We start from the raw sequence: 26,115 nt of genomic DNA, 5'->3' as shown, positions 1-26,115 counted from the left end.
GAGCCAAGTGTGAATTTCATGCTCTTTATTCAGCTCATAGTAGTGAGGAATGCAGTTCCCCCAAACGTTTGCTTTATATACACTATTTACACAATGGGCCCCACGTGATTGGCTAATTCCGGGATACTCCTGTATGCCAATCGAGTGCGGATTCACTTCCACCTGGAGCTGGATTGGGTGGCTCCTGCGGACCAATCAGACTGCTGCATTTTGGATCCTATTCAACTCAGTACATAACAGGAATGGTATAAGACCTGCCACACACTATTTATGAAAACACATATTGGTGGTGTGAAACATAAACCGCTTTGAGGATGCTGGGTTAGATTGGCCTTTCGCCTGATCCAGCAGGACTCTTTATATGTTCTCTATTTAAAGAGGGATGGGCTTTTTTTATGTTTCACCATATTGGCCTGAAATAAGCCACCCTTTTTTCGGCTCAGCTCCCCACCCCCCACCCCAGTAAGAGCCCAGGAGCGCGGGGCAATGACGCACCGCCCGCTCACCACTCTCGAGCCTCGCCAAGCCGCCGAGAGAAGGGGACAGGGGGAAGGCTGCTGGCAAAGCTGTGTGGTTCCCCCCTCCAGAGAGCAGCCCAGGTATTGTTTTTCTTTCTCCCCCCCCCCTTCAATTTTAAAGGTGCAGCTTATTTGCAGGTGCGGCTTATATTCGGGCCAATACGGTATTTGCAACTCTTTGTCATGCACGCTACAAGAGAACTTAAAATCAAAGACACACACGCAAATACATTTTTTTCCTTTTTTAATTTGAGTAGGGAGATCAAATTTGATATTTGCAGAGGGGACAGTGCTCCAAAAAATAAAAATAAAAAATGAAGCATTTCCCCCTCTGCAGAGAGCTCAAAGGCTCTCCCTGTAACTGACAATCATGCTTCCAGTACCAATCAAGTGATTGGTGGTTGCGGCAACCCCCTTTGCATGTTGGCAGGTGTCAATCCCCTGGAATCATGGCAGCAGGTGACTGACAAGTGGGTGGGAGTGTGGAGGTGGCCGGATCCAGTTCCTCACTTCTGATGTGTATTGGCACACCCACCCACACGATTTCCCCAGCCAAAATACAAAAGGAAATTATCCATTATATTCAACTTTTATAGTAACCTCTCCGTCTCAAATGTTTGTGGATCAAAATGAATTGATCTTGTCTCCAGAGGCAAAATAAATAACATACTATGGGAAGCAATAATGTGAAGTGCCAGCAGAAGCAAGATCATTAATTATATGCCCTCGGTTGCATTTGGCCTATAAAAGGAGCATCTTTGCTCAGCTATTTTTTATTTTTGAGCTGATTTAAATGTTATTTCAAAGCTGCATAAATCTCCGTCTTCAGAATGGAAAGTGAACCAAAGTGGGCATTTTTCTGCCACTGCTGCTGCTGCTGTAATTTCTGAGAAGTATCCCATCACCTCTTTTTAATCAAATTCAAACCCACAAAATATTGCGTTGTTATGTGCTGCGAGTAGCTCACTTTGAAAGAGGGGAGGATGGCTGACCACACAGGAAAGTGGACCATTTGTTCCCAGTAGGGCTGAGCACCTGATCTGACCAAATCTCGAAATGAATTGGGCCAATTCCGGGAAAATCCAAGCATTCTCTGAGAACTGTAGATAGCCCTGAATTGCCCTGGGCTATCTAGATTGACCCGGGCCTGTCAAGCGGTGGCGGTGAGGCAGTGTCAGGCGTGGGTTATCCTCTCCTCCCTCGGTAGCCCCAGACAAGAAGAACAAACAGTTTGTATTGTATGGCTTTTTATTCAGTCATCTGGTTGGAAGAAGAAAGAAGAAGAAGAAGAGAAGAGAAGAAGAAGAAGAAGAAGAAGAAGAAGAAGAGATGCAGTGTTCGGTTTTGATATCCTGCTTTATCACTACCCGAAGGAGTCTCAGAGCGGCTCACAATCTCCTTTCCCTTCCTCCCCCACAACAAACACCCTGTGAGGTGAGTGGGGCTGAGAGACTTCAGAGAAGTGTGACTAGCCCAAGGTCACCTGGCAGCTGCATGTGGAGGAGCGGGGAAGCGAACCCGGTTCACCAGATTACGAGTCCACTGCTCTTAACCACTACACCAAACTGGCTCTCGAGACAAAGGATCCATGTCTCCATGCATAGGAGACATTGGCTACTCTGAGTCCCTCCTCTTCCATCTCCCACAACATTCTGGAAACCTACAGGAAGTCACAGGAGTCACATCCCTCCACATTCTCTGTTCTTGAATGCAGAGGGACCTTCTAGCCCTTGGACTGGGAGGGTCTCCCATACTCTCCAAGGAGGTCCCTGCTGTCTACTAGTTTCCCCCTCTCATCCTCCAGTATCTCATAACTCGAGATTTCCTCATTCAGCTGTACATCATCCCTGTCTCCCTCTGCACCTGAAAACCAGAAGCGGTTTAGTCATGCTGGCCACCTGACCTGGAAAGCTGTCTGCGGACACACACCAGCTCCTTCAGCCTGAAAGCAAGATGAGCGCCACACCCCTAATCGCCTTTGACTGGTCTCAATCATCCAGGGTTCCTTTACCTTTTGCCTTATGATCCCATGCATGTTTATTCAGCTCAGAAGCAGTCTTCTATTTAGTGAGATATTTCCTATTCTTCACCGTCTTAAAAAAAGATGATAAGAAATGGCTTCTGCCGAAGTTTACTCTACTAGCAAACCTTAGATCTGAAGTGGTGGTGGTGAGTGTTATTTAGTTGTGCCATCTGTACCATTTAGAAGGCAATAGCGTATCATGTTGGATTTTTGCTTGACATATACAGGAAGTACAGTGCAGAAAAAGGCCTTGGGGCAATGAAGACTATTGTAGTAAATATTCTTGCTTTCCCTATTGATTTTCCCACTAGTGTTGTAGTTAGAATGCTTGGACTAGAACCTGGGAGACCAGGGTTCAAATCCCTGCTCTGCAATGAAACTCCTCGGGTGACCTTGGGCCAGTCCCTGTCTCTCAACCTAATCAACCTCACAAGGCTGTTTTGAGGATTAAATAGGAGGAAGAGAAGAAGAAGAAGAAGAAGAAGAAGAAGAAGAAGAAGAAGAAGAGGAGGAGGAGGAGGAGTTTGGATTTAATATCCCGTTTATCACTACCCTAAGGAGTCTCATAGCAGCTCACATTCTCCTTTCCCTTCCTCTCCCACAACAAACACTCTGTGAGGTGAGTGGGGCTGAGAGACTTCAGAGAAGTGCGACTAGCCCAAGGTCACCCAGCAGCTGCATGTGGAGGAGCGGGATGCGAACCCGGTTCCCAGATTACGAGTCTACCGCTCTTAACCACTACACCACACTGGTGTATGCTCCCTTGAGCTCCTTAGAGCTTTCCTTAGAGGAAAGTGGGAATATAAATGTGAGAAGTGGATAGCAAAGATTAATGTAGAGCTGAATTACTAATATGAAGTAGACACTGCTAGGAGAGTAATTGCTGTTTGAGGTCTATAAACATACTTCAGAAACAAAATTTGCATGGAAATTTCCAGTTCTTTGAGAAGCCATGAGCGATAAATGATGCCTTTTATAATTTCTTAGCTGATTTCCAATTAAAACTTGCAAGTTTTATCCGTTGGGAATTTCTCACACGTCTGGACTAGAAAGTGAAGACTTTGCAAGATTATGTTCCCTTTGATTTGGAGTAAACCCAATTTCAGCATCCATTGAGATTTAAAATTCGGAGGCAGGGGGAGGGACATGCACCCAGGATTCTTAGATCCTGTAGCTTCTAAGTCATCCCAACTGTTTTCTCCTTTTCATCTTATTTTCTTATTATTATTTTAGTTTAATTCTATGAGGTTAATTGAATTGACATAAGATTAGCATACAACCCATTCTCTACTGGGGCATTATCATGCTACAGAATTGGCTTAATAGCATGCATCAAGGGGCTTGGGTTTCTATAAACCTGCTCCAATAAACCTTATCTTCCTGCTAGAATCCAGAAAGTTGAATTCCAAGTAACCCGTTCTATATTGGGAAGATGTTTGCTGCTAATGGTTACTGTTGTCCGTGCACTGACAACCTCAAGGCTGGATTACTGCAATGGGCTTAGTTGGTGCAGAACATAGTGGTTAGTGTGCTTGTGACTACTACTGCCATCATATAGCACTTTACTTATAGGATGCTCACTGGCTGCCAATTTGCTACTGAGTCAGGTTCAAGGTGTTACTACTCATGTATAAGGATATACACAGCCCAAGACCAGATTGCTCGAGATAACGCTTTATTCCTTATACTGTATTTTTCCAAGTACAAGACACCCCCATGTATAAGACAGGGCTGCCATGTTTTGAACAGCAAAAAAGAGGACGCTATGACCAGGGGTGGAGGAAGCCGCCTGGCTACCCGGGGCGGCAAACCCGTAAGCACCTGGGGGAGCATGGTTTCGCTCCCAGCACGCATGCTCTGCAGCTTGCTCGGGGCCCGCTGGCAGCATGCAGCGCTCCGTAGCAGTGTGCTGCTGGCAGGAGAGCCTCAAGCAAGCCCGTCCGTGGCTGGCCTGCCGCCAGCGTGCCGCACCTAGCGCACAGGCGCAGCGGTTGACACATGCAGCGCGCTGCCGCTGGATGAGCCCAGGATGGGCTTGCTTGGGGTCCAGTGGCGGCACGCGGCGCTCCGTAGCGGCGCACTGAGCAAGCCCGTCTGGGCAGAGGCGAGCCAGTGTGGTGTAGCGGTTAAGAGCGGTAGACTCGTAATCTGGGGAACCGGGTTTGTCCCCGCTCCTCACATGCAGCTGCTGGGTGACCTTGGGCTAGTCACACTTCTCTGAAGTCTCTCAGCCCCACTCACCTCACAGAGTGTTTGTTGTAGGGGAGGAAGGGAAAAGAGAATGTTATCCGCTTTGAGACTCCTTCGGGTAGTGATAAAGTGGATATCAAATCCAAACTCTTCTCGCCTAAGGCTCCTGCCGCTCAAGGCAGGAGCTTCACCTTGCCTCCTCGGTGGGTTGATTCTGCTTACATGGGACAGAAGGTAAAAATCAACATTCGACTGAAGCAACACTTCCGGGGAACTTTTAAGCAGCAGCCTTAAAAGTGTCATTTCTTGGTTTTGTAGGTGATTTCCCAGAGGGTCACAGGACATCAGGGATTAAGTTCTGGAGAATAATACACCTGCCGGGGCTTTTATTGCGTGGATCCATGGTCTTGCCCGCCTTCGAATATGGCAGGGGGTCCTCTGCCGCGCCTTTTATAACCCAGCGAAACGTCACTCATCTGGTGTAGGCTGCCGACGTCGAAATTAATCAGAATTCTCCCGATTTCATAACAGTGTGTTTGCATGCAATACGTAGCACTGCTTCCCATCACTGCATCTCCTCTCTAAACCCTCCTCTCTCTTGCAATGGGTATTAAAAAAAACAACAACAAGCAAGCCAAGCCAAGCACACCTGCATTAGGGCTCCATTTGCGTGTGCTATGCTGTCGAATCCCCCTCCCCAAAAGAAATGGTGTTTGAATTTTCTAAGGATGCATCATTCTTGCTTCAGGTAGCCCTCCCTTCTCTGCAGCAGCACCCGGCATAGTAATGAGGCGTTACCATGGAAATATGAGCATGACTCGTTCTGCTGTGTATGTCTTCTGATTTTTATGAACTTCTTTCCAGCTTTTGGAAAGCTTCCCGCGGAATGTGTGCGATAGCCTTGGAGATGTGAGCGCTGCATGCAAAGTGAAATCTCTCTCTCTTACACACACACACATGCACTCCATTATTATTTCAATGAGGCTATTTTAAGGACAGCGAAAGGGGATGGGGATGGGAAATGAGTCGACTTCAATAATTGTTTTAGTTAGGAACACAGGAAAAATAGGAACCTGCCTTACGCCGGACCCATTAATGCACCTAGCTCTGTATTATCTCTACTGATTGGCAGTGGCTCCCCAGGGCTTTAAGGGAGGTGGAGATGTCAGGACTTTTTCTTGCAAGCCAGAAGCTCTAGCACTGAGCTGCAGTCTACCACCCACCCACCCACCCACCCACTGCAAAAAAAGCCAGCCAAGACCAATGTGTTCCCTTCCCCATTATACCTGAAGAGCATCTCCACCCCCATCGTTCTGCTCGGACACTGAAGTCCAGCTCCGAAGGCCTTCTGGCGGTTTCCTGCCTGCGAGAAGTGAGGTTACAGGGAACCAGGCAGAGGGCCTTCTCGGTGGTGGCGCCCACCCTGTGGAATGCCCTGCCATCGGATGTCAAGGAAATAAACAACTACCTGACTTTTAGAAGACATCAGAAGGCAACCCTGTTTAGGGAAGTTTTTAATGTTTGATGTTCTATTGTGCCTGTTCCATTTTGTTCCTGCTGACCAGGTATTTTGCAGGCAATCCAACATTTCTCTGATGAAAATAGGGCATCCTATTCTACATCAAAAAGTGTGTGCCCCCCCCGCATTTGCTCTCGTTGCACATAGATTTCATATACAGACACCAGTCACCTTGAGCCAATCGCAACCTCTCTGTTGAACCTACTTCCATTTTTTTTTTTTTAGGAAACATGGGGAGTGTTGATTCATTTGTTGTAAATGGGCCTGGTGTCTGTATATGAAATCTATGTGCAACGAGAGCAAATGCGAGGGGGGGGGGCACACACTTTTTGATGTAGAATAAGATGCCCTATTTTCATCAGAGAAATGTTGGATTGCCTGCAAAATACCTGGTCAGCAAGAACAACATGGAACATCGCTGGGCCACGGGAATTATAGCAATATAAATTCCAGGAGCAATTGTGTGTTTGTACATATTTTGCTTCGTGTGCCATAAATAGTGAGCATTTACAATGTCCCCAAAGCCAGTGGCTTCTCTTGGGCAACATTGAACTCTCAGTTGTTGGAACGCTTATGTTTTTGTCATATTGATTTCCAAGCTAAGTGAGTTGGCCAACTGAGGATGGGGAAAAAGGAAGTATTCCAGTCTACTGGGCCTGCGACCTTAAATTGCTTCAATTAATGTCTGCCTGAGCATTGGAGTATGCTGGCTGGGGCTCCCTATGGCCCTGAACATAGCCCAGCAACAAAATGTTCTGTTGTTCTGCGCTTTGGGGATTTCGCTTGCCAATGCAAATTGCTCAGTATCTCATCCTAGGTCCTTGTTTGGGAAGGAAAGGTTCGTTTGCAATGATATTTTTGGTCTGCTAGCTGCTTTGCTTTTGATTGCTGAATAATCTTTGCAGTCTGAAAGAGTCCTCCAGTCGTACTCTGATGAGGATGGGGGGGACAGAGAAGATGAAATGGCTTTCCCCCCCCCTGTGGAATTTAGGGGTGCAGATGGAGGGAAAGCTGCCTTGATATGTACCTCCCCCCCTTTAGATTAGAGCAGAAAAATGCTTGGGAGGGTAGTTTTGTTTCTATAGGGAATTAGGGGGTAGGGGAGTATTAAATTTATACAAAGTAACCTTACAGATAAGGTTGCTATCTGTCTTTCAATTAAAGACAAATGTTTGTGACAATGACCAGGGGCGTAGCTAGCTGCTCCGGCACCCAGAGTGGTGGGGGCGGGGCGATCCAGCCACGGGGAGGGGTGATCTGGCCACTGGGGCTGCGCAGCGATCCGCCGGGGGGGGCGGTGCGGAGCTGCCCATGGAGTCCACCTGGCAGGTGCAAGCCCCACACTGCTGTTACAGGCGCGTGGGGCCCCAAGACACGCGTCACTCCAGGAGAGATGCATGGCTGTAGCACGCTGCAGGCCAGGCCCCACAGTAAGTGTGCCATTTTGTCACTCCCCTTAGGGATGACACCCATGGACCTTACCCCCACCCCCACCCCTTCCTATTCCCCTGACAAGGACAAGCTGCACTTTGGCTCTGTAAAAAGACAGAAGTGGCACACTTTGTTCCAGGGCAGGGGAACATTCAGCCCACAGGCTCTTGGTCTGCCAAGGAATCCAGTTTGATTCACAGACCATTTCTCCGAAACCAACCCCACCTGTCAGTCAGCTGACATTACTGGGTGATATCAGCTGATGAGCGGGCACAAAGTTTAATCCTGCTGGGTGCTGGATTGCCAGCTGATAAGTGAAGAGTTCGTTCTGCTGACCTTGGAGCTGACCTTGTCAGATGTTCTGTGAACATTGTCTGCCATTCATCAAACGCCTGAGTAAACAGGAATGTTTGAAAGCTCCTCCTGAAAGTCAGTGAAGGAGACAGACACACCTCACGGGGGGGGGCATATCCCTCAAATGGGGAACTGCCACTGAAAAGGCACTTCTATGTTATGGGTCAAGGCCAACTGGGCAGCCGCCAGTGGCAGCATCACCAACTAGGGCTCAACTCTCGATCATAGGGTAGAAATGATTGATGTTGGAGAAGGCGCTCTTTTAGGTCCTTGTGTTCCAAGCCATTTGGGGTTTGTATGCTAGTACTAGATAGGGACGCGGGTGGCGCTGTGGGTTAAACCACAGAGCCTAGGGCTTGCTGATCAGAAGGTCGGCGGTTTGAATCCCCGTGATGGGGTGAGCTCCCGTTGCTCGGTCCCAGCTCCTGCCCACCTAGCAGTTCGAAAGCACGTCAAAGTGCAAGTAGATAAATAGGTACCGCTCTGGCGGGAAGGTAAACGGCGTTTCCATGCGCCGCTCTGGTTCACCAGAAGCGGCTTTGTCATGCTGGCCACCCAGAAGCTGTATGCCTGCTCCCTTGGCCAGTAAAGCGAGATGAGCGCCGCAACCCCAGAGTCAGACACAACTGGACCTAATGGTCAGGGGTCCCTTTACATTTACCTTTTTACTAACACCTTGATGTAGTGTAACTCTACCTGGGGACCAAATGACAAAGCGCTAATGTTAAAATAGTATATTAATAGAGTTAAAAACTATATTGAAGAAAGGAACATTATATCAATAGGAGTATAGCGTCTAGATCAAGGGAGGTAATAGTACCATTATATTCTGCTCTGGTCAGACCTCACCTGGAATACTGTGTCCATTTCTGGGCACCACAGTTCAAGAAGGATACTGACAAGCTGGAACGTGTCCAGAAGAGGGCAACCAAAATGGTCAAAGGCCTGGAAGCGATGCCTTATGAGGAACGGCTTAGGGAGCTGGGTATGTTTAGCCTGGAGAAGAGAAGGTTAAGGGGTGATATGATAGCCATGTTCAAATATATAAAAGGATGTCATATAGAGGAGGGTGCAAGGTTGTTTTCTGCTGCTCCAGAGAAGCGGACACGGGCAATGGATACAAACTACAAGAAAGAAGATTCCAGCTAAACATTAGGAAGAACTTCCTGACAGTGAGAGCTGTTCGGCAGTGGAATTTGCTACCAAGGAGTGTGGTGGAGTCTCCTCTTTGGGTCTTTAAGCGAGGCTTGACAGCCATCTGTCAGGAATGCTTTGATGTTTTCCTGCTTGGCAGGGGTTGACTGGATGGCCCTTGTGGTCTCTTCCAACTCTATGATTCTATATCAGCTGTAGAACATGTGCCTTGAATGCAGAAGGTCCAAGTTTCAATACTTGGCATTTCACACCAAAAGGATCAGCAAGAGCTGGCAAATACTCTCCCCAAGACTTGGTTTATCAAACATGAAACCTAATATTGTGTAAAAGTTTTGATGTCTAAGTTTTCACAGTGCGCAAGTGTGCAGTGCAGACTTTTGCTCCTTGTGGCAATATTTGTACATTCCAACCCCCCCCCCCATGGCTCCCTGAACTGTTTGGGCATTTTTCATCCCACTTGGAAAGGAGGATAGAAAACATCAGCAAACGCAAAGCTTCCAGAGCCACCCTGATAGTCTCAGGTCTTTCCACTATCAAATGAAAAGGTCTAACTCAGCTCTCAGTGCTAGAAAGCAGAAAACGGTCACCCGCCACACCGAAGCCATTTGTATGATTCATGGAAGTGTCCTCCCACCATAGTGAGAAACAGATGACGGTTATTATTTCTTTTTCTGTCATCTGTCACTCCCAGGAGAGAGAGAAACGAGCCTGTCTTATGCACCATTGAAGATGGCTCATATGAGAGCAGATCTTTCTGCAAGTCAACTACCAGGGACTTGACCTATCTCTCCATTTCATGGCTAACAGTTTGCTCTGGTTACAGAACTTCACCTCTTGCAGATAGGCAGGTGCTAGGACCTTCTGGTATCCCTTTAGGGCAGAAGGGATTCCTTTTGTGTTTTCCTAGGGAGGGGCGGTCCAGCTATGTATTCAGGGGTAGACCATTTTCCCCTTGGCCAAAGTAAAAGGAGATCAGTATTCCACCCCAAGGAATGCATTGCTTGTCTTGTAACAATCATTTATTATTTCTGTGTCTCGGTTAACTTGCACAGCTTAACCATAGCAATATACACAGAAAACTGTCATATACCAAGTCAGGCTGTTCGTTGCTGCAGCTCAGTATTCTTGACATTGATTGGCAGCACTTCTCCGGGGATTCAGACACTCTGAACATGTGCAGAGGGAATCCAAGTTGAGCAAGGGTCTGGAAACCAAGCCTTATAAGGATGGTTGAAGGAACTGGCTTTGTTTAGCCTGGAAAAGAGGAGACCAAAACTGCGGGAGGCAATGGAGATAGGAGTGCCTGGCGTGCTCTGGTCCATGGGTCACGAAGAGTCAGACATGACTGAACAACAACAAATGGTATATAAACTTGGTTGCTCATTAACCATGGTTTGTGGTTGGTTTATAAACCAGGTAACGTTAACCACAGTTACTGTTGTGTGTGAACCTACAGTCATATTGCTGTTTCAAAAGGAGAAGTATCAGACTTTCAAGGGCAAGCTATACACTTAACGTACTGTATAGATTGCTGCTTGCAGAGTGGATGCCAGGATGTTCATCTCTAGGGGAGTCTAGTCTACAGTCAAGGTACCATCATTGAAAAGATCCCAGACCTCTCAAGATGACCTTAAAAGCAGCCATTGCTGGTTGCTGGTTGCAGTTCTAACCGGAATATTGTTTTTCTCTTCTTACTCATGACCTGCCAATTCCCATGCTATCAGCTGCTTTACCACAGAATACTAATCACCGCTGGGGAAGGTGGGGAGGGAAGCATTTTTCTGTAAGCAAGCAAGTTGGCTTGATCCCCCACTGCTGCCTCCCCCCCAAAAAACACACAAACCCTGATTGTTAGGCAGTTCACTGGCATGATGGTACTAAAAATAGTGGCAAACAGTTGCAGTGCATGGTCCATCTTTAATCCTGTGCTTCCGTGACACTCACCTGGCTGGCCTGTTGAGTTGTAAGCCAGGTAATTTGCAGCTTCATATTTCTCTATTGCACTTCCTTCTAGAATGAATATAAAAGCAGTGTTATTCATGACAACCACCGTTCATAAAAACTGAGGCGTTGTGGGTGTTTTATAATCCTGTGTTTGGCTACCTCTTGTGGGTATTTCGAGAACAGCTTGCTCATTCTTATTTTTTCTCCGAAATATGCAGCCTTTACGTAGCAGCTGCAGAGTTAAAGGATTTGACCTCTACATTGTTTAAGATTGTGGGGTTTTCTCTCTCTCCCCAGACTGAGGATCTGTAATACTTTTGCTTAATAGAATTTATAGGAAAAGGTACAACTCTTGGGGAAACCACTGCAAATTCTCAGTGGAAGGTGGTGAACTTTCCTTCATTGGAGGTTTTTAAACAGAGGTTGGGTGGCCATCTGTCAGTAGTTCTTTAATGTGATTCTTCCATTGCAAGAGGTTGGACTAAATGAACATCAGGTTACTTTCCAACTCTATAATTCTATGCTTGTATAGTGTGCTTATAAGAAAAATTGCTCAGCTCAGCATGATGCCCCCCCCGAACAGCGCTAGAAATGTCATTCTGATGAGAAAATATGACTATATATATAACCCTACCAGACTGTAGTTCATAGTTGAGTGCAGAGTTAAATTATGGAACTTCCTCCCATAGGTGGCTGTATTGTCACCAACTTAGATGGCATTAGTAGATTAGACAAATTTATGGATGAAAAGGCTATCTGTGGATGTTAGTCATGATGGCAATGCTCTGACCCTATGCTTGGAGGCAGTAATGCTTCTCTATACAATTACTTGAAAACAGCAGGAGGCAAAAGAGCTCTTGCGCTCAGATCCTGCTTGCAGGTTCCCATAGGTGTATCTGGTTGGCCACTGCGAGGACAGGATGTTGGACTAGTTGGGCCATTGGCCTGATCCAGCTGGTTCTTCTTATGAATGAAAACGTTGCTCACATTTTTTTTTAATGTATTTGATTATTCATACAAAAGGAAGAAGGTCCCAGGTCTATTCCCGGACATCTACAGCTTGGGTTGGATGAATTGGAAACATTTCTGCTTGAGAATCTGCAAGAGATTTTGGCAGCTAAAACAGACTTTTCTGCACTAGATAGGCTGCGGGGGTGGGGGGGTGGATGGCAGCACCCCAGTGCCACCAAACACATTCTTTGTTTTAAAATTTCACCACCTTCCACAAGCACTGTGATTAGGGGGTTCTTGGTTAAGGGGAGAACATTCCACCCTAGCCCTGTGCATTATGATCAGATTTGATACCTGCCCTGTGTTCTACCTATGCATTATTTTAATTAGTAATTGCAACATATTTGAGACTGTCTGTCTGGCCTTCTGAAACATGGTTTGAGCTGTAGATTGGCTTTTTTTGCCGCTGGGCTCCCTGGGCGGAGCCGCGGCATTGAAGCGAGGGGCAGGCCAGCGAGGAGGGGCAGTGATGAGGAGGGGCTTTGCTCTCCTCCCCCCCCTTTCAGTGCTTTTTTCGCTGCTGGGCTCCCTGGGCGGGTAGAGCCGCAGCATGGCGGCGAGGGGCAGGCCAGGGAGTGTCACCCTCCCCCAGGGCGGTACCAGGGGCAGCCAACCCCCTAAGCCCCCTTGCTCCGCCCCTGACTTGGATCAGTGGCACCTTTTACATGACTGATCTCACATGGATTGCATGCAGGCGGCGCGAGATCAGTCATGTCAAAGGTGCCACTGACCCCGCTGCCGCATAGCAGCTCAATACAGTGTGTAGCATAATATTTGTAAGGGTTAATTTCATGTGCATGGCGCCGTTCAGAATGACAAGCGCTGATGTTTACTCGTCTGACAAGCGTTGCCGTTGTGAATGACAAGCATCGCCGCTGGTGCGGTGTGCCTTTAGTAAATGAGCACAAAGTTGAAAGTCCTTTAGTGAAACAGTAGGTATACATTCTGGTAATATCTAGGTATATATGTATTTTGATTTTCTAGCTTGATCAAATTATTATTTCATAACAGGTAGATAGTTAAGAGCTTAGGCAGCTCAGAAATTGGCGCCTGGGTGCCCAACACCCCTTGCACCCCTGGGTAAAGACGGCCCTGTCCTCATTCCTCACAGTCATGAGAAAGTTGGGAGTCACATCCTTTATGCCACCAACATTTGCCTGTTGCCTGCCTGTTATTGGCACATAACTCCATGAAGCCTGGCCACAAGATAATGTGGCCCTCAAACTTTGGCATAGGGTTGTTGTTTTTTTGGGGGGGCAGTTATTCTGATTCAAATGTGAAAGGTAACATGTAGTGTGGGAGCCAGTGTGGTGTAGATAGATATAGATAGATAGATAGATATAGATAGATAGAGATAGATAGATAGATAGATAGATAGATAGATAGATAGATAGATGATAGATAGATATAGAAGCTCTGAATCCAACGGCCACTTCCCAGGTATGACTCAAGTTCTATTGTGTGTACTGTATAATCCCTCCTTCTACCTGGCCAACCCCCCTGGCCAAACCAACTGCCAGGAGCTGCCACCGTGATTCAACGGGTCTCCCCGCAACCTCGCAACATGCGCACCCATTTGATGTGGGGAACGCTCATTCTGATTCAAATGTGAAAGATAACATGTAGTGTGGGAGCCAGTGTGGTGTAGATAGATATAGATAGATGATAGATAGATAGATAGATGATAGATAGATGATAGATAGATAGATAGATAGATACTTTATTGTCATAGTACATAGTACAATGAAATTGAATGCCATCCCACATTTACAGCCACACATACACATACATACCATCCATCACAACTCCCCAAGATCATATCATTTGGTTACAGCATTTAAAATAGTTAAAGCTCTTGGATAAAAACTGTTTTTCAGTCTATTGTTCTTGATTTAATTGTTCTTTATCTCTTGCCGAAGGCAACCGTGTAATCAGATTATCCAGGATGAGATGAATCCTGTAAAATGTTGTTTGCTTTTTTGAGACAACGGGAGCTATATAGTATAGTGGTTAGGAGCGGTAGACTCGTAATCTCGTGAACCGGGTTCGCTTCCCTGCTCCTCCACATGCAGCTGCTGGGTGACCTTGGGCTAGTCACACTTCTCTGAAGTCTCTCAGCCCCACTCACCTCACAGAGTGTTTGTGTGGGGGGAAGGGAAAGAAGAATGTTAGATGCTTTGAGACTCCTTCGGGTAGTGATAAAGCGGGATATCAAATCCAAACTCTTCTCCTAGTGAGTGAATGACAATTCTAAGTAAGTTCTCATTGACTTCCCACAGTTTGACATGCAGCGGATAACTCTGGAGGAGCTGAAACATATACTGTACCATGCGTTCCAGGACCACTTAACAATGAAAGATATTGAAAACCATCATCAACGAGGAAGAGAGCTTAAATGAGAACTCTGGCAACTGTCAAACAGAATTTGAAGGTGAGGTTCTCTTGCATATCTCAGGCAGAACATGCCAAAGGCAACTTAAGGCAACTGTGTGGTGGTCTAAGGCATTCTTGCATAGGGACATGCCCATCAACTGCCCCAGAAAAACCAGGACATCCTGTCCGTCCGCCCCCCCCCCATAAGAGCATGGCAGACATTTTGGGCGACTTGCTCTTGCATGATTTCGGACGGAGTTGTCATTGCAATCTCGAGTTGAATTTCAGGTCTGCAATCTCACATGGGTCATGTGCTGGAGTGCCGACCCGGAAGATGTCTTCCCAGATTTGGGCCACATCGTGTTGGAGGGTAAACAGAGATGCATCCAGATTTCAGATTCTAAATTTCCAGGCTTTGTTTCTGAAGTGAAGGTCCTGGACTCACATGGTTAAAGGCTTTGTAATTATGGGTTGCATCCAACCCTAGTCATACTCAGAGTGGGCCCATTGAAATTAATGGACATGACTGCTACCATAGGTCCATTAATTTCAGTGGGCCTACTCTGGGTTGTATCCAACTCAATTCCAATCAAAGGAATTAAAATGGGCGTCTGGGCTGCTTTTTATATGCTGCGTAACGTGTATCAATAATGATCAAATTGATAAGTAACTTTAAAACGAAAAGGTCATTATGATCTCTCCTCTCTCCTCTCTCTCTCTCCTAGTGCATTCTCAAAAACAAAACCGACAGACTTGTGTACGGAAAAGCTTAATATGCGCATTTGCTATGGCCTTTATTATCAGTGTCATGTTGATTGCAGCCAACCAGATCCTCCGAAGTGGCATGGAGTAGCCATATAACACTGTGAAACAAAAAAACAACAATCCACGCATGCGCATGCTGTCCGGTGAACTTTCTCCCTGATCAACTTTACAAACAAATGGGAAAAAAAGAGGAGAGATCGCATGGGTGACGGAATAGCGGATGGATAAGGACAGACGGTTCAATAGAGAACCCCAGGCCAGCAGCGTACCTGTAAATCAACTATATCCTCTTGGCAGGGACATAAAAGGGCTGTCTTAATGCTTTAACGGTTTTTGTTTCCTAACGCAATAAAAAAACAACCCAGAAGAGCCCTGAATTTTATTTTTGATTTTTTTTGGCGTGGTGGCAGGAGATCGGAATGAGGATTCACATTCACCCAGCCGTATTTTGTGGCCACCCAGAAAAATGTGACACCAACTGGAGACAGTTTTGCAGCTAGCTATCTTACAGAAACTCTGAAGCATATCTATATCTATATCTATATATTTCTAATGGTTCAGCTTTCCCAGGAAATTGAAATCTATACCACCATAGTAAGCTTAAAAACCCATCCATTTTTGCTTATCTTCGTCTGACTTCAATGGTTCTGTTTTAACCCTGCTGGCATTGCGGGGGATTGTACAGGGACAATCAAGCTCATAATTAACAAATTATGCAGTCTGGAGGATTTTGTTCATTTGTTAAATATAAGACCATGGCCCACAACCCTTTTGCTTCTTTTTAAAATTATTATTGCACTCCCCATACCCACTGCCCATTTTTTTCATCGGGTTCTTTTTAATCAGATGCAGCACCCTGGAAATTTAAGGCCAATGCAAAGTCTTCCGACCACATTTTGAAACAGTGCTGTGCTAGGCGTCTACTTCATAAATGGCTTCATATTTAATGTACAGTCAGTCTATTGACCTTCCTCTACTCTGTCTTATTCAAATGTTTCTGAATCTAGTCACCATTTGCTCTCATTTTACAATGCCAATTCATAACTAGAGGAAATACATTTTTTAAAATATATATATAGAGAGAGAAGATCAAATGATTTGGGGAGCACAATAGCAGGCTCTTTAGGGGAGATGGCTTAAAGCCCCATAATGATTTGTCAGGGGGTTTATTGATCAGAACCTGGTAGCCTGATATATGTCAGTCCAGCATCCTGTTCTCTCAGGGGTTGGCCAGATGCTTGTGAGAAATTTGAAAGCAGGACATGAGTGCCACACATCTCTGTCCACCAGCAACTGGTAGTCAGAAGCACAATCTCAATGGCAGTGGCATAGCCATCATGGCTAGAAGCCATTGACATCCTGGTTTATAGCTGTTGGAAGCTTTCTTCCAAAGTCTGACTGAGGAAACTTTATAAGGAGACAAAATGCCCACTCAATAGGATAAAACCGTTTTGTACATCTGGGAAATTAAGGCCACTGTAGATGCACATTTCCTTTCGAGAAGCTGCAGTCGTAGCCAATGAGTTTTGCCCAGCTGTTCAGTTCAGTAGTCTTAAAACCATTGACCTGGGAGTAAGTCTAACTGGTTTCCAAAATCCATGTAGGGAGAGGACTAGAGATGGCCACCCGCCATGATGGCTGTGCCCTGCCTCCACTGTCAGGGAAACTACGGCTCTGAATATCAGTTGTTGGAAAACACAGGAAGGGAGTACGCTCTTGTGGTTTGGTCCTACCTGAGGGATTCCCACAGGCATCTGGTAGGACACTGTCAGAGCAAGATGCCAGGCTGGATGGACCGTGGGCCTGATCCAGCAAGGTTTTCTTATGTTCTTCTGAACCATGACAGGAGCTGAATGAACCCATTGACAGGAGAAACTTTTATTTCTGCAGAACACTTTATATTGCTCAAAAGTGGTGACAAAGATAGCGTTTCAAACAACTTCTGATACCTACTGTAGGTGTCTGTTGAGGAGTTCCCAACATAACGCTATAATATATACCCGGTTTACTGTGAGTAAACCTGACTGAAAGATTTCAGTCTTCTTCTTCTTTTTACTTAGTGTCCCCAATAAAAACATACAAACTATATATTGTGTGTGTGTGTGCGCGTGCACACACACACAGATATTATACAACTAATTATACTTATATTGACAAAATGCCTCCTTTTCAGGCAGTCAATGCACCTGTGCAAATGTAGCCACTTAATTAAAATGTACATACACACTTTTTTGGGGGGGGGGTTCAATTATTCCAATCTGGTCACAAGCAGATAGCCTGGCTTGAGAAGAGTTCTTTCCAACCATGGAAAGCTTTTGATCTAGTGGACCTTCAGAAATGCAGATCTGTTGGGGCTAATTAGGTTTGAACAAACTTTTTCGCGGCGGCGGCGGTGGAAGAGGCATGGCCATTACGACCTCATCTGCACTATAAATTCAAAGCAGCATCACAGCATTTAAAGAGTCAGGGCTTTCCGCAAAGAATCCTGGGAAGTGTAGTTTAAGGGTGCTGAGAGCTGTTAGGAGACCTGTATCCCCCCCCCCCTCAGACAGCTATAATTCCCAGAGTCTTTTGAAAATAGGGATTGAAGGGAGAGAATTCACCACATATTCTGTAGGGGCAGGACTGCAAAAAGAAAAGAAAACTTGCATTCCTCCTTTTTGACATTAATTTACTCAAAGTGGTTTGCAAACTATGGGGATGAAGTTACAGGTGGGTAGCCGTGTTGGTCTGCCATAGTCAAAACAAAATAGAAAATTCTTTCCAGTAGCACCTTAGAGACCATCTGAGTTTGTTCTTGGTATGAGCTTTCGTGTGCATGCACACTTCTTCAGATGGCTTCTGAAGAATGTGCATACTTCTGAAGAAGTGTGCACACTTCCGAAGAAGTGCATGCACACGAAAGCTCATACCAAGAACAAACTCAGTTGGTCTCTAAGGTGCTACTGGAAAGAATTTTCTATTCGGATGAAAATATATATATCCAAACGTCATCCTTTAGCCATTAATATTTATTTAAGACGGTTCGAGAACCCGCCTTTGTCTGTATTACCAGATAATGGCCACATTCATTCCGTACATTTAAATCACTATGATGCCATTTTAAAGAGTCGTGACTTCCCTCAAAGAATTTTAGGGAATTCCCTATTCCCCTCATAGAGCTACAATTATAGAGTTCACTGGGAATAGGAATTAATTGCTAAACCACTCTGAGAATTGTAGCTCTGTGATGGGAAGGAGGGGTTGCCTAACAGTTCTCAGCATCCTTAACAAACAACAGTTGCTCGGATTCATTGGAGGAACCCTGGCTGTTTAAAATGGTATCACTTAGTGCAGATGGGGCTTCAAATAGTGTTAATAGCAGCTCAGGAGTAGGGTTACCATATTTCCAGAAGTGAAAACCAGACACAAAATGGATTTTTTTTTTGGGGGGGCAAGTTTTCCGAGCCTTTCTTACACCATCTCAAAAAAAAAAATTGTTTGTTTTTTTAATGAACCTGAGTAAGGTTGCCATACGTCCAAATTTTTCTGGACATTTAAGCTATTTCCAACTGGGCACTGTTTCCGACAACCGAATCCCGGCTATGCCCAGAAAATTCTGAACGTATGACAACCCTACTCAGGTGCAGAGATTGAAACAGGAGCTATCCAAGACTTTGTTACTCTGATTAGAAGTATGCAAAACCATTGGTTTACAAGGCATGATATAAATGGCTAAAGCATACCCACACCATTGGTATTATTCAATCATAGTAGCAAAATGGGAAGGGTTTTAAGGAGCAAAATTATTAACAAAATAGAAAGAAATGTGTGTGAATGACCCTCCTCCACACTGGCCATAGTTTCGTCTCACTGGGAATATTAGAAAACCATTCTCATTACATTCTGTGTGCATTACGATCAGATTTGATCATAACACAATTTTTGCATGGGGTTTAGTAATTTTACACCTCCTCCCCTAAACAACAACAACCCAGTTTGATGTCAAAACATGGTCCAACACCAATGTAATAGTAAATTTATAAAACCTAAAATGAAACAAAGACATTCATACACTTTTCCTGCCCCAGCTGCTCCATTATGTGGTTAAATCCCATTATCATCGCTCAAACCCTGATCCTGCACAGGTGTGGAAAAGGTTGCAAAACCAATTAATTCTTGCTTGGCCAAGCTAGTCTAGAATTGAGCCTTACTGCTGCAGAAGCATCACAGTGCTAGTTGGGATAAGTTATAGTTCAGTGGTAGGCAATACCATTTGCATATACAGGTAAGCAGAGCTAGAAAGGATCTACGTCCAAGACCCTGAACAGTTACAGGCCTGCGTAAACTCCAGAAGAGGGAGGGAGGGGCCAAACCAAGGGTCTAGATCAGTTTCAAGAGCTTGCATTCAGCATATCATCTGCTTAAAATTTAATTGCACCCCAGGTTACTATTGATGAGGTTTTTTGGGGGGGTGGAGTAGAAATGTCTCATCACCGTCAGCTTCTCTCATGCTCATGCAACGTCCATAGAAAGATATTTTGTCAGACGTGGAAACATGGGCAGGCCCAGTGTACCCTTCGTCTTAAGCACATTGTAAGTGTCTCTATTTATTATAGAAGATAGTTTCTTAGAGTATAGTATGTCGCCGGGTCAGGTTGTTCTGGTTTATTCCAAGAATTATAAGGGTTTTGTATTAGAACTGGAGGGGAGGGGGGAAATGGTTTGGCACCCCATTAAAAGCCTTCACCCTATTCTCACAACTAAAGGTTACATTGTATGCATGGTGGGGTCAGGGAAAATCATGCTGCCCCCTCAAATTCCACTCATTTATTGAAGCCCTGAATTCAGCCTGTATTTCTGTATAATAGGGCTGTGCAGAGAGCCAGCGTGGTGTAGTGGTTAAGAGCAGTAGACTTGTAATCTGGGGAACCGGGTTCGCGTCTCCGCTCCTCCACATGCAGCTGCTGGGTGACCTTGGGCTAGTCTCACTTCCTTGAAGTCTCTCACCCCACTCACCCTGCAGAGTGTTTGTTGTGGGGAGGAAGGGAAAGGAGAATGTTAGCCGCTTTGAGACTCCTTCGGTAGTGATAAAGCGGGATATCGAATCTAAACTCCTTCCTTCTCCTTCCTTCCCAACTCAGAGACTTCCATCCCCAAATCAATTCAGAGGTGTGTGTAATGTTTCATTTAAATTCCTAACTAAACATACAGCCAGGTGCGGGGCGGGGGGGAGAGAAGAGACTGCTTCCTCCCCTTTCCTGTTTGAGAGCAAGGGGACAAAAAGCACCCGACAGGATTGAATCCTCCGCTCCACAGCTGTTCCCTGCAGGGAAGGCACTTGCAAACAGAGCCCTGCAATATAGCTTGTCTTTCTTCCTGCCTCACCTTGCCTCTCCTACCTGCCTGACACCCCCCACCCACTGACACCCCAGATTACCGTGTGCAACCAGCCCTCACCTGAGTCAGTTCAATTCAGTTTGGGCTTCAGCCCAAGCTGGTGCACAGCCCTACTGTGTCAGATTCCCAGGCAGGTTTTCTGATTATATGCAGGTCCTTGGCCGAATGTGAAAAAGATTTGGACCTCGGACAGCATAGACCATCTCTCCCATTGAACGTGTGAAAAGGGCTCTCGTCCATTTTCATTCCTTCGATTCCAGCAATGTTCGTTTCCTCCTATGTTGACAAAACATTATTTCAAACAAAAGTGCAGGGAAGGTGGGAATGGTGGCAAATAAACCTTGGTACAGATAAAATCAAAGGAATAAATTTTGAAATAATGTCCCTTGCATGCTACCTTTTTTAAGAAAAGAACTTATTTTAATATATACACACATTATATATATTGCACTGTACAAAGTATATAAAGGGAAGAAACTGCCATATATCCTGCCTATTTAACCAAACAGCACTGTAAATATCTTAATCTGTATAAAAAAAGTCTAATTTTAATCACTTATGCAATAGTAATAAAGTTGCTTTCTTCTTTTGAGTTCTGGTATCTTTCCACCACCCTTCTCTTTCAGTCATGAGTAGGGATGAGAGAGCAATTTTACTCAGTTCACATCGAAACCTAATCTTGTTCTCCAGACCAACTGGCTGGCATGATCCGGGGGAAGGGACCCAGTCACAGAAGATGACTCACCAATGAGGACAGGTCTGCAGATAAAACATGGTGGATGACAAAGCATCACTCCTGGCCCAAACGTAATCCAGAGACAAATTCAAGTAACAGTCCAAGTCAACATTACAGGAAGTTTAATTTCACTGCACACAGGTGGTGTAGTGACAATAAACGTTTATTATATATTATTATTATTATTATTATTATTATTATTATTATGTTCAGACAAAATACAATACATCAAGGCAGGGGAACTAGAACAAAAGTGCTGTGTTTTTCCAGCAACTGGGAGGCTCAGGAGCGAGCTTCCTAAAAACAACCCTAACCAGAATGAATGAATGAATGAATGAATGAATGTATGAATGAAACTTTATTTGCATCAGCCATAGGCCATGGCAACAAGAACATTGCGATATACACAGAACAAAATAAAAAGTCAATTATATAAAACACTGTTTAGGGGCCTGAATCAGCAGTCAAACAGTGGACCTTATTCTGATTGCCCTAGCTAAAAACCTTGCAACCTTTGCTGTCATCTGCTCCTCTTGATCTGCCAGAAGGAAAGACACTGTGGCAGTGGTTGGGCGACCTGGAATGGACAATAAAAGAGGGTGATAATCTCATTCCTCAGGTCTTTGTAAAGCGTGCATGACAGGGGGGGCATGTGCCACTGATTCGGTGCTGACATCTCCACGGGGACATGAGCGTTTTTCGTGTGGAATCTGTTGGAATCGTCCCTCAAGTACAGCTGAGGGCAAGACATTCAGTCTTGCGAGGGCAAAAGCGCGTCTATGTTTTGGAATTGCGAGGTTATACAGAGCCCTAACCAGAGCTGCTGGCAGGGATCACATACTCATGGGTAGGCCCAAGCAGACCAATGACTCTGGATCTGCAGACACATTTTGTGCTGTAGCTCTTTCACCTGGACCTAGCACTCTCAAGGACTGGGAGGTAGCTCCGACGTCTCCTCTGACAGTTCCTGGGGTTCTTCATCAAGGCCCTTCAAGCAGATCCTCAGCATTGGATTGAGGGGACCCTGCTTGTTCCTCAACGTCCTGAACCCGTGGGCTCGCTGGTTCATCTATATCTGGCACCTGGTCAGAGCTAGGCATGACACGGGAAGAGCAGAGAAAACCCCTCAGCCCATACCTATGATTCTGTGGCAGTAATGGTCACATTGCTGCAGTGGAATAGAGAACAGGTCAGGGGAAATATAGCCCAGAACTCAAACTTATTAACAACTTCAGAAAGCAAGCGTTACTGATGGAATAACTCTGCGGTTAGTCCTGTCTGCCACCCCACTGGAGGTGCAGGCAGAAGTCACTAAGAGAACATGACTGGGTTAGATCCAGAGAAAGAGAGAAAAGTGTGGTGCCCACCATGAGACACCGCAAGGGGTTCAGGAATGAAATGCAATCTATTGGCTAATGGGGGAAAAATCTGGGAAAGGTCCACAACTTCTCATGCAGTTCAGTCCCCTGATGGAAAAGAGTGATCTCCTGGAGAACCAATACAGTCAACATAGACTGGTGCACCGTAAGCAGGTATTGTACCACTTTAAACCATTGTGGCTTCCTGCAAAGAATTATGGGAAGTGTAGTTTGTCAGGGGCTGAGAGTGCTAGGAGACCCGTATATCCCACCCTCCCGAGCTTTAAACTCAATAGTGTTTTAAATATACAGTGTGAGTGTGGCCCTGGTATTGCCGTTGCCGCTCTGCTTTTATATTTATTTGCATTTTTAAGCCACCTGGAGTCCTTTGGCTAACAAGTGACCAGAACTGCTAAAAATAATAATAGGCACCTGCCTTTATTTCCAAGTTAGCCCTTTATTCAGAATAGTGAGAGTATATTCAGTGGTTGCCCTTGGTTTAAGAACAGCTTAGTTTATGAACAACTTGGATTAAGAACGCTGCAAGCCCGGAAGTAGGTGTTTTGGTTTGTGAACTTTGCCTGGAAGTGGAACATGGGAAAGCATGCCTTGGTTTAAGACGCTGTGGTTAAGAACGGACTTCTGGAACAGATTAAGTTCATAAACCAAGGTACCAGTGTGTGTGGGTGTGTGTGTGTGTGTGTGTGTGTAAGTAGGTAGGCCATACAACTTGCATATAAAAGACCCCACCTTATACCCCCAACATCTCCTGACAGAGGTGCCAGATTCTCCAGAAGATTGAGGGGCCCCGATGTGACATTACACAGCATTGCAAGGAGTCAGGGAATGTGTTCTGAAATTTGAAGGGGCTCTGTCCCCTGAAAAAAATATATTGAGGGGCCCAAAACCTGTATTGGCCCCTAAGAGTTAGCCCCTATGTCTCCAGGTACTGGAGACCTGCGTGATTTCTATGCTATCACGGTGAGTACATGCTAACAGGATCCAGACTCAGCTGTTCAAAAGCAATAAACCCATTAAAAGTAGCAGTTAACCACCAGAGGGCAGAATGGGACTGAAAACCCTCCTGTCTTTTCCCATTTATACACTGCATCATCAGTGTTTATTATACATATCAATAGAAATGCAATAGATTATACACTGTGATTTGTTAATTTCCGCATAATGTGCATTATTTCATTTACATGCACCATGTTCAATTATATTGAGTTCTTGGGTACATTCCTTCCCCCCCCCCCCCCACTCCTTGCTTGCTGGAACGTGTATCTTCAGGGCAGAATACTTAGAAAAAACAATAATAGAATAATCATTGTGAAATAACATGTCAAAAATATAGTGCCGTTAGCTTACCTTCAAGAAATGGTGTTCCAAGCAGAAACAAATGTTATTCCCCCATGTTGGGTGCAAATTGTGGGAAATAGTCAAATCCTAAAATGATATTTGTTTTCATCCTGTGGTCCATTCATTTTCCTGTTTGCCATGAAGACCGCCTTGGTGGTTTTTCATTCTAGATGCGGGTAATGATGTTTTAGAAACTGCTATTGATGTGTCTTCTGTATTTGAGTGTTTTTGTTTATTCAACGAAAATTCTAAAACTTCTGATTAATGGCTGGGGGACGATAAATTCAGTTGAGACCAAACACTGCTTACATTTTCATATTTATTTTCCGATGTTGACAAAAAAAAAAAGCACTGAATGTATTTATGCACCAAGCCTGAAGTAAACAAGAGGAGGGCTAATGGATACGAAATTATCTCACTTCCAGCAGCCCAGTCCCTTAAAGGTGACGGGCCAGGGGTGGCTTGGCTATAGCAATGTCTCTAAAACTACACGCCAAACGCACCCTTATTAAATCTTCTCCCCCTTTTGTGATTTTCAGGTCTTGATTTCAAACAGAAATTGAGTTATTAGTTACTAATGTATATCTCCTCCAGGAGGCCAAATAGCGGACTTCCATTCCAGGTGGGAAACTCTGGAAGACCATCTTACCTTTTGTTATATTAAATATCCAGATACCCTCTCAGTGTTGGAGGAGATTTTAACGCACGTATCGCTGCTATTTGGGACTCTCTCTGAAAGCTAAATGGTGGATCACTCCTGCTCAGCAGATTACTGATTTTTCCCATCAGACCCACAGAAAATCCAAAGACTGTAGGGTGAATGTGGCGGACAAGAGGAGGGCATTCCTTTTGACTTATAGCCCAAAACTGAACTCTGAAATGCATGCAATTTTGGGAGGAAAGGAGGTTACAAAGACCGAATTGCTGAACACCAGATAGCTTTCTTTTCAGACCTATTCCATTTCACCACCTTTGTAATGCAGGTAAGGTAACACAATCTCTTAAAAAACAGAGCAGAAGTGTTTCCGACTTATTTATTGGCACAAGAGTAAAAATCAGGGCAATTAACTGTCAGCTCCAGGAGTTAAAACATAAGTTATTAAATAGGCATCATTTGCTGCTAAGACGGCTCCTTTAAGCAGAAATCAAAATTTCAAAGAAAGGGAAAGGAAATTGCCTTGGCAAACCCCAGTGTATAAACCTGGTTGTGGTTTATACATTGGACCCTGTTGATTCTCCTGGGTGTCAAAAGTGACTTTTGAACCTGACTCCTGTTTCTAGTTGTGTAACTTGGGATCCAGGTGCAAAAATACAATGTTAGCAGTGGATAACTGGGCAGGCAGAAAAAAACTTGACAACCAGGATTCACGTTGTATGAATGAGAGAAGACAACACTCATCCGTTTGCTAACATTTATTTGTAGGAATACAGAAGGCATCCACAGTTCTGTATTACACTCTCCACCAGTTTGAACAATCCAGGACAACATGGGAAACAAAGGAAACATTAAAAAGGACTATAGTCCGACTTTAAGGGGAAAAGAAATCTGATTGATCGTGATGAGACAAACCAGGCTTATTACCATTTGATCCATTTGCTTTGACACAGGGAAGTGGGGGCAGGAAGAGCCATTTATGGAAACATCAGTCACGAAGACCTTTAGAGCATCATTGAAGTCACTTTTTCTCTACCCCTAAAATGAAAAAGTGGCCATGCAGACAACTTCACATAGCAAACAGGTCAACTGAGTGCATGTTTATGCAAGGTGGGTCTTCCCCAACCATAGTACAACAAAACAAAGCAAACTCTTTTGAGTTCCACATTTCAGGGCTGTTTAACCTCAGCCGTTGCCATTTTCTGCTCACAGCTGGATGAGTTGTGGGGTACTTCCGACTCCCATCAGCCACGGTCTGCATAGCAATTGCCAGGGATGATGGGAGCTGGGAGCTTTCCATCTCCACCAACAGCTTATAATTGCTTTAAACTGTGGGCAGCCACCG

At 45.0% G+C, this 26,115-nt stretch overlaps 1 protein-coding gene across 1 annotated transcript in view; it reads left to right on the top strand.

The window, feature by feature from the left end:
- Positions 1-15,654, top strand: part of CALN1 (calneuron 1) — a 142,446-nt gene extending 126,792 nt beyond the window's left edge. Inside the window, 3 exon segments of the mRNA XM_033172231.1 lie at positions 14,425-14,513; positions 14,515-14,576; positions 15,244-15,654. Of these exon segments, the coding sequence (XP_033028122.1) occupies positions 14,425-14,513; positions 14,515-14,576; positions 15,244-15,371 (279 nt within the window). The 3' untranslated portion in view covers positions 15,372-15,654.
- The last annotated feature ends 10,461 nt before the right edge of the window (positions 15,655-26,115 follow it).

The sequence above is a fragment of the Lacerta agilis genome, chromosome 15 (genome assembly GCF_009819535.1).
Source record: "Lacerta agilis isolate rLacAgi1 chromosome 15, rLacAgi1.pri, whole genome shotgun sequence".
NCBI lineage: Eukaryota > Metazoa > Chordata > Lepidosauria > Squamata > Lacertidae > Lacerta > Lacerta agilis.
This window is presented reverse-complemented; position numbering and strand designations above follow the sequence as displayed.